This window comes from Chlorocebus sabaeus, chromosome 21, assembly GCF_047675955.1.
Source record: "Chlorocebus sabaeus isolate Y175 chromosome 21, mChlSab1.0.hap1, whole genome shotgun sequence".
Taxonomy (NCBI): Eukaryota; Metazoa; Chordata; class Mammalia; order Primates; family Cercopithecidae; genus Chlorocebus; species Chlorocebus sabaeus.
This window is the reverse complement of record NC_132924.1, coordinates 25,887,570-25,901,262: the sequence shown is the minus strand read 5'-3', so window position 1 is coordinate 25,901,262 and position 13,693 is coordinate 25,887,570. Positions and strand designations below refer to the sequence as shown.

General features: G+C 35.3%; 1 protein-coding gene across 2 annotated transcripts in view; it reads left to right on the top strand.

Annotated features, from left to right (window-relative positions):
• SEPTIN7 (septin 7) overlaps positions 1–13,693 on the top strand; it is a 105,583-nt gene that overhangs the window by 24,880 nt on the left and 67,010 nt on the right. The window contains exons 1-2 of one of the 2 annotated variants that reach the window (XM_073008967.1): positions 5,953–5,988; positions 7,279–7,381. In XM_073008967.1, the coding sequence (XP_072865068.1) occupies positions 7,372–7,381 (10 nt within the window). In that variant the 5' untranslated portion in view covers positions 5,953–5,988; positions 7,279–7,371. Of the gene's footprint in view, positions 1–5,952; positions 5,989–7,278; positions 7,382–13,693 lie in introns of those variants that run through there. The other variant, XM_038004831.2, reaches the window with a different exon arrangement.

Below are 13,693 nucleotides of genomic sequence, written 5' to 3'. Positions count from 1 at the left end.
GCTCTCATGTATCCTTCTGTGCTTTCCTATATGAGAGCATTTATCACTGAATTATTTTAATTGTCCTCTAGCTTACCTCACCTCCCTATTAGATTCTTAACTTCTTGAGCAGGGACCTTGTTTTTATTAGCTTTTATATTCCTAATTACTAGAACACACATACATGTCTGACTTATTGTAAGTATGTTGAATGAATGAGTGAAGGAATAAGGTCAGTAAGTCTAGGCAGTTAAGATCAGAGCAAAGAAAAATTGATTTAAATTTTAAGTTATCTCATTCTTGTATGTATTCATAGAGTTAAATATTAGAATCTTTTTAACAGATTAACTGAGAATCCAGAATAGGATTAAGAAAATAAAAGTTGGTTCTGTCAGTACCCATTTGTTCATATCAGTAAAAAGAAGAGAGCTGGGGGCATGCTAAATAGGTAATGAACCTTTAAAATAGTTGAGGGATGAGGAACATAAAAACTGATATTTAGGACATGCCTATGTAATCTTGTAATATTTTAGTTTTCATTTTATATTAAATCTAGAATCTAGGCATTTTTAGACCAGTTATACTTAAAATATTTAAAACATTTAAATGGCAAATGAAGTTCTTTAACTTTTCCCTTAGGCTGTATGAGAGATGGTAGGAATTTGACTAAGCAAGTACCAGATACTTACATCTGTGTATGATAGAAGGCTTTTGTTTGGAATACTAAGGAGTTGAGAAGTCAACTTCTGCATTAATATCTTTTCCTTTTGTAGTCTGTAGTTGTTTTTCATATTTAGAATTACATATACTTTAGGAGAAACATACTTCATAAAACAATATGCTATATATATGTATATTTGTATATATATTTGTGTATATATATTTTATATATTTTAAAATCCAAAGGGAGGCGGATTGAACTTGAAGTTATTTAGAAAAGATAAATGGTAATTTTTGAAATGTAAAGTTCCTAATGTAAACTTTGGATTTTTGTAGCCTGATGTTTAAACTGCACATACTAAAAGGAGAAAAAGAATTTGGGTATATTAAGATAATTTGAGGTGTGCATTATAATCCCTAATCATTTTAGTTTTTTATTAAACATCTCATTTTGTAATGATAGTGGGAAGTTGAAGGTTTATAGTTCCTTCTAGGATGGTGTTTTTCTTGAATTCTGATTTTTATTAGGCTTCCATTCTGTTACAACTCCCCTTGATCAATTTTTTGTTGTTACTAAAAAGCATATTTAATAGTTTTCAAAATAAGTTGCTGCTCTTTTCTATTGGAAAATTTTTATCTATTGGAAAATTTGTTGAAAATTAGTATTAAGAGCTTTAAAAATGGTAATGGGATTTTAAATAGCAAGATTTGGGTAACTTTGGAACAGGAACAAATGGCAAGAGAACGTAAAGAATTCTAAGAGTTTCAATAATCTATCTATTAGAACTTGTTTGAAACATAGTGTTATTTGAATACATTTGTGCTGAACTTATTTAACCTTAGAAGGAAGGTTAGAACTGAGTTACTGGATATTGTATTTAAGTTGATTTTTTTTCATCAAACAGTGGAGTTACTGTAGTTTGATTTTTCTTAACTATGCTTTTAACATACAGATTTAACATCTAAAAGATTTTGTAAAGCATATCTAGCAGATATGCTTTTAGAAAAGATTGTTGGATAAATGTTGCTTCTTACATGACTAATGTTTGAAATCAAGGAATACTTTAAAGACCCAGGGGTATTTTTGTAGAAGCTTGGGTGAATATACTTTTATTTGTACATACTTAAAAATGCCACAATTGTATCGCTCACATCTATAATTAATATTTCCTTATCCAGAGATATTTCACACTGGCACTGTGAACATTTGTGCAGGAAAAGAATCAGTGGGTGGTTAAGTCTTTCGAATTACAGACTGTGGTTGATTTTAGAATGTAGGGTATTATGAGATAGGAAAAGTCTATATGTTTTAATCAACCAGTATTTATTTATTTATTTATTTTGAGACAGTCTTGCTCTGTCATCCAAGTTGGAGTGCAGTGGTGCTATCTTGGCTCACTGCAACCTTTGCCTCCCAGGTTCAAGCGATTCTCCTGCCTCAGCCTCCAGAGTAGCTGGGACAGCAGGTGTGCACCACCATGCCTGGCTAATTTTTGTATTTTTAGTAGAGACAGGGTTTCACTATGTTGGCCAGGCAGGTCTCGAACTCCTGACTCAAGAGACCTGCCCGCCTCGGCCTCCCAAAATGCTGGGATTACAGGCCGGAGCCACCATGCCTGGCCAAATTATTAGTATATTTTCTGAATAGTATTTGTGCTAGGTAGCTTCAGAGCCGTATTTTTGTATCTGATAGGATACTTTTATACGAATTTTGAGATGATTTGTTTTTAGCAGAGCCAAACCAATGTTTTATCTTTGTACAGCATTTCTTCCTCAGAAGATGTTTTCCTGAAAGAGAGTCATTCAGATTTTTAAAATATGTACTGTGTGTCATCACCTTGCTAAGAACATAGAGATGAATGTGACATGGTTCTCTCCCTCTGGGAAATCAGTCGTATGGGAGAACTGACAAAATGTTTAAAATAATTTTATTAAAAAAGTTAAAGTTATTTATTATGATAATTACATGCAAATAATTGTCTACTGTAAATCATCCTAGTTACTCTTCTTTGTCACCATATTACGGAGACTGCTTTTATTTTTTAAGTTACCAGTGACCTTATTTCCAAATTTTATCAGTATGTTTGTTTCTATTACGGTATCTTTCTCTGTAGCATTCAGCATAGTTGAATGAATCCTCCATCCCTGAGATGATCTTGATTTTCTTCCTGTCTCCACTGGCTGATCTTTCTCTGCCTAACCTCTCAATCTTAGAGTGCTCAGGGCTTTTTCTCGACCCCCTTTCTTTTTTTTTAAAGACTGGAGTTTCTCTCTTGTTGCCCAGGCTGGAGTGCAGTGGCACGATCTCGGCTCACTGCAACCTCTGCCTCCCAGGGTCAAGCGATTCTTGTGCCTCAGCCTCCCGAGTAGCTGGGACTACAGGCATGCACCACCAAGTCCAGCCCATTTTTGTATTTTTAGTAGAGATGGGGTTTCACCATGTTGGCCAAGATGTTCTCGATCTCCTGACCTTGTGATCCACCCGCCTTGGTCTCCCAAAGTGCTGGGATTACAGGCATAAGCCACTGCGCCCGGCCGACCCCCTTCTTTTTATCTTCTTTCGTCTGTCTTTGGGAATCCAGTCCTTTTTCAATAGTACCTGTATGGCGATGATTCCTAAATCTATATTTTCAGCACCAACCAACCATGAAATTTCTCACTCTTGCCCAGGCTGGAGTGTAGTGCCGTGATCACAGCTCACTGAGGCCTTAACTTCCTGGGCTAAAGCAGTCCTCTCGCCTTGGCCTCCCAAAGTTTGGAATTACAAGCATGAACCACTCTGGATGGCCGAGAACTATCTTTAAAACAGTAATCAGGTCACTTGCCTGTGAAAAACCCTCTCGTGGCTTCCTATCATGCCTAAAATAACATCCATATACTTCCTACTTTGGCTGAGTCCCAAATGATCTGGCCCCTACTTCCCTCCCTGACATCATTTCCTGTCACTCATCCCCTTGTCCACTACTTCACTTCGTTATAGTTAATGGAACCTCTTTTTTTTTGGAGACAAAGTCTCGCTCTGTCGCCCAGGCTCAAGTGCAGTGACACAATCTCGGCTCGCTGCAACTTCCACCCCCCAGGTTCAGGCCATTCTCCTGCCTCAGCCTCCCGAATAGCTGGGACTACAGGCATACGCTGCCATGCCCTGCTAATTTTTTGTAGTTTTTAGTAGAGGCGGAGTTTCACTGTGTTGCCCAGGCTGATCTCAAACTCCTGAGCTCAGGCAATCCGCCTACCTCGGCTTTCTTTTTACTCTTGGAAATACCAAGTTCATCCCCACTTTAGGGCCCACCCCTTTGCCTGGAATGGTTTCCCGCTTTTCACAATTTTAAAATAGTACTGTGTGCCAAAGACTGTTCTCGTTGCTGTGGATAAAGCAGTGAATAAGAGACAAGGGCAGACCCTGAGGCATTTTTGTTATACCTCTTATCTGATGGGTTCCTTGAAGGTGCAGTCTAAAATTCTGTATTCTTTGAAACTACTTCAACTTCCTCTCAGTAGCTTCCTTTTTTGATGTACAATTTATGTAATTCATTCAATCTCTGCCTTGATGGAGCTTAGATTGCGGGCAGGATGGAGGTCACAGTAAACAAGATGGGTAAAATGTGTGTTGGATGGTGGCAAGAGCTAAGGAGAAGCATACAGCAAGCAGCAATGTGCTGAGGAGCGGGGTCGTAATTTTAAATAAGGTGATTAGGGCAGGCCTTTTCGAAGGTGACATTTGAGTAATAAAAATAATCTGTGGCTGGGGCTCAGTGACTTACGCCTGTCATCCCAGCACTTTGGGAGGCCAAGGCGGGTGGATCATGAGGTCAGGAGTTCAAGACCAGCCTGGCCAAGATGGTGAAACTCCGTCTCTACTAAAAATACAAAAATACAAAAATTAGCCAGGTGTGGTGGCACATGCCTGTAATCCCAGCTAGTTGGGAGGCTAAGGCAGGGAATTGCTTGAACCTGGAAGGCAGAGGTTGCAGTGAGCCGAGATCACGCCACTGCCTGCCAGCCTGGGTGACAGAGTGAAATTCTATCTCAAAAAAACCTCAAAACTATTCCAAATAAAAAAAGCAACAAGTACAAAAGCCATGAAATGAAAGTATGCAGTGTATGTTTGGGGAGTAGTTAGGGATTCAGTGCTGGGGAAAGCGACGTGAGCAAGGGGAGGAAGAGTAGCAGGAGATGAGACCAGAAGTAAGAGTAGAGCCAGATCTTGCTAGGCTTTGTTGGCTAGCGGCTTTCAGCATTCGTGCACGTTGGAACTACATGAGGAGCTTTAAAAAATACTGATGGTTGGGTCTCACTTGCAGAGATTAATTTAATTGATCTGGAGGTGCAGCTGGGACATTCAGATTTTATAAAAGCTCCCCCAAGTGATTCTAAGATGCTGTTAAGGTGGAAAAACACTGTAGACCATTATTGGGACTTCGGCTTTTACTTTTGAGGAGGTTTGGAAGTCATTGGATGATTTTGTCATGGAATAATTTTGTAATTAACTTTAAAACTGGGGTTTTGTTTATGCTTTTAATTACCTTAACTATAAAACTGACTCCAATCGTTTGAAGTGGTTTGTGATATAACTCAGATTTGTCTCAGTATAAAAAGATACACTTTTCACAGTTTGGCCAAGGATTATCTATTTTATTTTCTATACTATTAGTTGCCTTTCAGTTTTCACAGTTCACATTTGTCTCCTCTTTCCATCTGTTCCTGCTTATCATCTTTAGCGTCCTTCCTTTTCCTGTATCTAACTGTCTACATTTCTTTAAATTCTGGACTTCAGTTTAATTAATAGAACTTGAAATACAGCATTGTATAAAAAGATTTTAACCAAAACATTTACATTTGTCTTATCTGAGCTGTCTTAATCCAGTGACTGACAAAGCAAAGTTGCGTGAAATTAACATTTTTTTCCTTCTTGTAATTTAAAACTTGGTTTCTGTATACTTTCCTGGAACTTTATACTTTTATATCTTTTCTACCATTTCTGTAAAACCTCAACTGCAGGGTGCAATAATGGGCCTTATTTTCTATATTTCAGCAGGACAGCTGCTGAAAATGGGTTTAAACTCACTGGCATTATATCCCACACAAAAAATACTACTTTTTGACATGTTTAGAAAAAAGTCTGCCTTTAGTTTCTTTGTAATTTACCTCTAATTTGTTGAGTTACATGTAAGTAACTTTTTTTTTCCCCCCTGTCTTTTGCTGTCTTTCAATGGATTTGCCTCTCCTGTTTGGACTGAATATGTCATTACAATTCTTGGAATTCTTTGTTTACTCTGCCTCTGTGGATTTCTTCTGTTGGAATCTGGAACACTGGAATGATGGAAATGTGTTCTTTACAAAGTAGCTGTGAGTATACTACATAATTTATACAGAGATTTTTTTCAGTCTCAGTTAAATTTAACTTACAGTTGGATGAAATATGAGCCAAGGAAACCTTAGGTTTAATACATATTTCTAACTCCACTCATAGCAGACTTTCAAATATTTGACTTAAAGATATTAGATTCTGATTAGTCTCTTAATTATTATGTTTACAGTTAGCTCTTCATTTTAATGGGCTTAGTTTTTAAAATTTGGCTTAAGAATTAGTTTTATGAAATAAAAGCCAAAGATTATGGATGGAATATTTATCTACATGACTAGTAAACATTGTAGACCTCTGTTCTTTGTTAAATCCAAATGTATTGCATTGATGTTTTGATCTCATGAGTGCTTTTTAAATGAGAATTAAATGTGGCAGAAACTTTTAAGAGAATGTGTGCCTCTTTTTGCTATTGTTTTTTATGTTGAGATAAGACTACCTCCAAAGTAAAATTGACCAGTAAGACTCTGCTTATTCAGATAGTCTTAACTATGGACAATATTTCTCACACATGGGTAAGTCAGAAGTCAGACTTATTTACTACACCAATTTGGAAGTAGATTTCTTTGAATTACTCATGAAACTATTGTTGAGGTCATCTAGGAATAAAAAACCAATAGAAAATGAAGTTCTAATTTACTTTAAAACTTGGATAAACCTGAAGATAAAGGCAGCAGGATCATGTGAAACCTTGAAGTGACAAAATTGGACCTGGCATAACAGCGTGAATGATACTGTAGCTGGTTGGCACTGATCACAAGAGCCTTCAAGAATTTATTTTTAAAAATTGCTTTTAAATTCAACACTTTGATTTCATTTCATGAATAAGAAGACAGATTTCAAGAATCTCATACCTGTGATAATTAGTGTGATCAAAGGAGATAATTAAAAAGAATTCTTAATATTGTATTAAGGGGATTTGAATTTTTTTGTTGTGAAAAATCCTGTGTTATTTTGCTTTTTTAGTTGGTTGGTCAATCATCTTGTTACTAACTGCTGTCAATTAAAATCTTTGCTCTGAGGCAGGTTTTCTAAATTTTTATTTCATTCCCTTGGATTTTTATAATTAACTGTTATATTGTCAGTCAACTCATGCTCAAATAATTTTGTCCATTTAATAATTGATAGTTTTATTGATAATGCCATGGAATTAGTTTGATTTGCTGTGAATAATAGTATAATTTTCTAAAATAGGTTCATGAAGGGAATTTGAAATGTGTGACAGAATAGTATTGTTGATACATGAATAACTTGGCCCTTTTTGCTTTTGTCAGCAACAGAAGAACCTTGAAGGCTATGTGGGATTTGCCAATCTCCCAAATCAAGTATACAGAAAATCAGTGAAGAGAGGTTTTGAATTCACGCTTATGGTAGTGGGTAAGATATGATTCCTTATTAAAATGGAACTTTGGTTTAAGTTTTAAACCGTTAGTCAACTCTGAATGAATTTAAGAAAATACTAGCACAGATATCTATAGTGATCATATCTTTGTTATATTTTCTCTTAGGTGCATACATTTTAAAATTTAACCCAGTGGCATAATGGGATTTATGTCGTCTTGCCTCTTTTTTTAAGGTAGAAACTAAAAGTTGAGAAATGGTGGGTGATAGTGTTGGAGTGGAACTCTAGCGAAGTTATCTTCAATTGGTAGTGCTACAAAAGAAAATAGCATCTGGTGGTTATTACTCCCGGATAGTTTTGTTTTCTGGCTTATGTGCTATAGTGGAGTATCATGTAAGCATTTAACTTAATGTGCTCTGAATTTTGAAAAATAAGATAGGATAGAGGATCATAATAATGTAGTTGATTACCCTTGGAATTCATTAATTGAATGTAAGCACTGGAATGAGTAAAATATGACTCTCCTCGTCCTCTAATTCAGTTTCAGTTTTCTTTTGTGTTTCATTCCACGAACACCTTACCCTTCCTATATAGTCCATTTGAAAATACTGTTCAGGATAATTTTGACTGTAGGTTGGTGACATCATTATTATATATGAAGAAACATACTGTGCCTTTCCTATCTGTAAGATTAGTCATCTTCAATGACAATCTTATTCTTAAATGACTACACAGTATTTTCACCTCATATAGGCTGACTTTAGAACCTAAGTTATGAATATTGTATAGTGTAACTTTGTTGTATTTCTCTTATTTGTTTTAAGAAGGTGAATTGCAGGTTAGTGGATTAGCTATCCTTAACAAAGGAAATTGAGTTGATGCTAGACTTTTTAGGTAGTATACACTTTTGTTAATTATATTTCAACTCTAATATTTTGATGCTGAATTAGGTTAATTGAACTAGTTGTGAAATACTCCTTTATTGGGAGGTAGAATATTTTATCTACTGATCGCAATATTTTACCTGTTGGTCAGTTTTTGGCTCTTTGGAAGTTGTATACATTGTAAGAGTTCACAGTTAAAACATGGTACAAAATTTGCAAATTTGATACTTTATAGCATTGGTTACCTTGTCTATGTATCTCTTGTTGAGTAGAAGTATAGTATATCTAGCTTGCAAACTGCTGCTGTGGAATAGAGGTCGGTCTAGATAGAGGGATAAAATAATGCAGCGCATACCTTTTCTTCAGCAGGTTGGTAACATCATCATTATATGAAGAAACACTGTCTCTTACCTCTATATGTGTAATATTAATAATCTTAAGTGACAAACTGTAGACAAATAGAATTTTTTCACTTATGAGGAAACCTACTAGGTCCATTAGGAGAACTGTAACAATTTAAAAAATTTCCTTTGACATTAGAATTTTGGTTTAAAGAATAACTGTTCTAATCATACTTAGTAGGATAATGTCTGGTGATCAAGGCCAGAGAGCTGTTTTAAAATCTCTGTGGCATTTTTCCAAATGAAAAATATCAACTAGTCATCAATGTTGATTTTTAGAGGAGATATTCAGTCTCTAGATGTATATTACTTATTAGCTTTTCTAATCCCTTTGTGAAATGCAGCTTTTCTTTTTTCTCTTCCTAATGATAAGATGTCAACTGAGGTAAAAAAAAAAAATAGGTGTTAATATCCTTATTTTCAAGTGTTAACATCTTTACTCTGTTTTCCCACTGAGCCTTGAACATTGTTTAATTAACTACATTTGAATAGATATGTTGAGTGCAGGTAGTAAATATTTTCATCTGTATAGGTGTAGTGCCTAATACGTAGTCACTTACTAAGTATCTAATCACTTAGTATCTAATATGTTGATTTAGTTTTCAGATTTTAGGCTGACTCTAACAGCATCATTTGCAAATCATAGAAAGCTAAAACCAACCTTGCTTTAATATTCTTGACTTAAAAACTTTCAGCTATTCCTTATGAGCTAAATCCTCATTTTTGGGATCTAAACTCAGAATAAATTTGGCTCCCACATTACAACTCTTCGTTTACAACTTACACATTGATATCAACTGAGAATCTGTAACAAATATTTTTATTGAACTCTTTGTACTTTGTCGGAAAACCTTTAATAATCTTGCTTCATAAGCAATGTTTATTGAGTTCTTGCTTGAGTGACTTATTTGTATCAAAGAAGCATACTGTGTATTCCCGTATTTTCTCTCTTAAAGGAGCTTCTGATTTATATGACAAGATAAACCACGTAAAAATGGGGTCAGTAGAATCATACAAAAGTTTAAGGGTATAGAGCCATAGAAATTTAAGGGTATAGGAGAGTTTGCCTCGGTTGGAGATTATTATTGCCTTCTTTTGAAAAGGGAGGCTTTAGGACAAATTTTTGAAGGATAGAATTGGGGCCAAGATTAAGGAAGCAGTCCTGTTGGGGGAAATAATAGCCATCATTTACATAACTTTTTTACGTGCCAGGCAATGTTTTAAGTACTTTATGGACATTATCTACTAACTCACAATTCTTACAAGGGCTGAAGTAGATACTGTTATCCCATTTTGGAGATGAAGAAACTGAGGCATAGAGAGATTAGGTTGCTTGCCCATGGTTACATTGCTAGCAGATGGCAGAACCAAACCCATTCTACTGCTCAGTTAGTCTGGTATGTTCTTAACCACCATGCAGAGGCTTATCTGGGGATACTGGATATAGTGCAGTGTTTATAAGAGTACATCCAGTATGCCTTGAACTGAGATGAATTCAGTGAAAGAGAGGATGAATGAGAATGAGAACTAGAGAACTTAAATAGTACAAGTAATTTTTCCTGTTATTCCACTGGAATGAGCATCTGGCCTAGAATGGGTGTGAAATGGGAGAGGTGCATTTGCTATTTTCCTAGTCATTATCAGCTTCCACATAGTTTGATAGTGTGAACTTCTCAGTTTGCTAAATGTTATAGTCTAGTGACAACAGGGCACCTAAATACAAATCGGTCACTTTTTATGTGCTCAAAGAAAGTTACCTATTTTAGTGGAGGAGGAAGATAGGTTGTTAGCTTGTATGTAATTGTGCTTTGTGGATGATATAAGGAATTTTTGAAGATTTTTTTCACAGCACACTGACTTTAGGATCTGAGCCCTAAGATGTAACTTTACAATTAGAAATAAAGCTGGAAAGGTAGACTAGCCAGGATTTTGGAAACCCTGATTGGCAGTTTGATGGGGAGATTAGAATTCTTGATTTTGAATCTTGAAAAATTTAGGCATATCAAATAATGAAGACATGTAGATGTCTATTCATTGAAGTTGTCTAACCTGTTTGGCTTAGAACTTGACTGTCATTAGTGTGCTCCCTAATTAGACTTAACTGTGATAGAGAATAAATTTTTAATTGTAATATCCTGTTTTTGCTAGAATTCTTCAAGGAGGCAGAACTCAGAAGACTGTAGTTTGCTTTATTTAACTTGAAATAGTTTTTAAAACAGGTGGTATTAAACCTATTATTCTGAATCCTAGGAAGATAGAATCCAAAATTCAGTCGTTTCTGTAATCTTGAACTTTGCAAAATTTTTGTGATTACAGAATTTTAAAAATTTAATGATATGTCAATAATGTATTTGACCTATGCTGTATGTGTTTTAGTGGCAGATTGGCATTTCCATTTTTTTTTTCCTAGCGGGAGAGAGCTTAGAACATGTTGGTTTAGCCATTTTTTGGGATTCAGAGTTTATCATAATTTTTTTTTTTTTGTATATGCCTTATCAGAGAAAGTTTACGAGTTATTTAGTTAGCGATAGGATATACGATGACTATCCTAGTTGTCATTTTCCTCCACTACCTGTTGATGTTTGAGTTGATAGAATAACATCTGTATCAGTTTATCAGTTATTTGAAAAAATGGAAAGATAATATTGGCTCAAAATTTTGTATCTAGGCTGTTGAGTATTTTGTGGTATTTTTAAGATATGTTAGCTCCTTGAAATGCTTTGAGTTACGATTTTAAGGTTTTTCCTTGAGCTACGTATTTTTATTTTGCTTTTATTAATAGAAGTAACTTAACCGATAATGACTTCACAACACTGGGAATATACTAAAATCCATTGATTTATACACTTTAAAATGGTGAATTTTATCTTAGAAAAAGTAATTCAAAGAGAAAGTTTAGAAGAAAAAAAATCACATAATTCCACATGTCCACTATTTTAATTTTGTACATTCCTTCTAGCTGTTAAATCTGAATATTTTTAAAGCACTTAAAAAATGAAGTTAATATATTTCATTGCAGAAATTGGAAAATGCAGAAAAGCAAAACAAAAATAAATATTGTCATCTGTCATCTATTGATCATAACTCTTAAATATAGGAACATTTAGTATTCTTACGTGTATCTGTAATGTTCTATGATTGCCGTTTAAATGTGCAGTTAAATTGTGATTATCTTGTGATACCTTACCGTTCTTTCATAACCTATCTATTGGTCAAATTGTAGACTTTAATGGCCTGTACAGGTTGGCTATATCATTCTTGGTTGTATTGTCAGGATAGTTAAAATTGTTAGCTAGTATTAATACTATAATAACATGGTTATAGTTATACTTTTGCTTGAATTTTTAGTTATTTTCTTAGAATAATAAAGCTTTGGAAGTTTGAATTGCTGTGTTAAGATTGATACATTGTTTTAAGGGTTTTGATACATAATACCAAATTGCTCTAAAACAGGTTGTGTACCATTTTGCACGCTCATCAAGTGTTGACAGCACCGTTTTCCCTGAATACTGCCAACACTGGATATTAATCTGATTCCTGAAACGTGGTATCTTATTTTCATCTGTATTTTTTTGTTGCTAGTTATTTGATTTATTTATTTTTCGAGACGGAGTCTTGCTCTTTTGTCCAGGCTGGAGTGCAGTAGTGCAATCTCAGCTCACTGCAACCTCCACCTCCCAGGTTCAGGCAGTTTTCCTGCTTCAGCCTCCCTGGGACTACAGGTGTACACCACCACCCTCAGCTAATTTTATATTTTTAGTAGAGATAGGGTTTCACCGTCTTGGTCAGACTGGTGTCGAACTCCTGACCTCAGGTGATCCACTTGCCTTGGCCTCCCAAAGTGATGGGATTACAGGTGTGAGCCACCGTGGCTGGCCATTGCCAGTTATTTTTTATGTTTATTTATCTTTGATATTCTTTTATAAATGGTGTGTTCCAGTTTATTTTTAAAAACTCTTTTTTTCTTAAGTTTAGGTAGGTAGGTACTCTGAGGACATTATTATTATTTTGTTGTTGGTAGGCACTGACATTTTTTTCCAGAATTTTTTGTGTGTTGTGTTTTCTATTAGCTTGATTTTTATATTACCCAAACTTACTTACTTCCTTCCTTCCTTCCTTCCTTCCTTCCTTCCTTCCTTCCTTCCTTCCTTCCTTCCCTCCCTCCCTCCCTCCCTCCCACCAATCTACCTACCTACAGGATCTCACTTTGTCACCCAGGCTGGAGGAGTGCAGTGGCACAATCTTGGCTCACTGCAGTCTCTGCCTCCTGGGTTCAAGTCCTCCTCCCCTCCCAAGTAGCTGGGACTACAGTTGTGTGCCACCGTGCCCAGCTAATTTTTTGTTTTTGTATTTTTTTTGTAGAGATGATGTTTCGCCATGTTGCCCGTGGCTGGTCTCGAACTCCTGGGCTCAAGCGATCCATCCGCCTTGGCCTCCCAGAGTGCTAGGATTACAGGTGTGAGCCATTATGTCTGACCTCAGTCTTTTTCTTTATGGTTTTCTTAATGTCTTCTTGCTTGATTCAAGGTTATTAGAAGTTCTGCTACATATTAAGTATATTGAGTATACAGACTAAGTGACTAAAGACTAACTTTAATTAATTTTTTATTTTGAAATCTTAAGTCCATATGGTTTTTTTGATCTGAGTTGTGAGGCAGGAACCTGATGTTTATTTTTTAAATGGTTAAGTAGCCCCACCAAAACCATTTGTTACAAGCTTAATTTTTAAAAATGTATATGCTTGGTATGTTCTCTTTCTTACCCTTTGGTTTAGTTCATTGATCTTCCCATATAAATACTACATTCTTGGAGTTATAAATTTACAGCAGTTATGTTGTGTTTATTTATGTAGGAAGATTACCAGAGTTTATGTTAATTTAGGGAGATAAGCAAACAGTAAGTCAAATGATTACAAATTGTGCTATTTTCTGGAAATAAATAAATATGGTGAGACTTATTTGGAGTCATCAAGGAGGACCTGCCTTTTTGAAAAGGATATTTTTTCATGCTAATTCCTGAATTACATGACAGTTAGGGAATACTAAAAAGAAAAAAAAAAAAA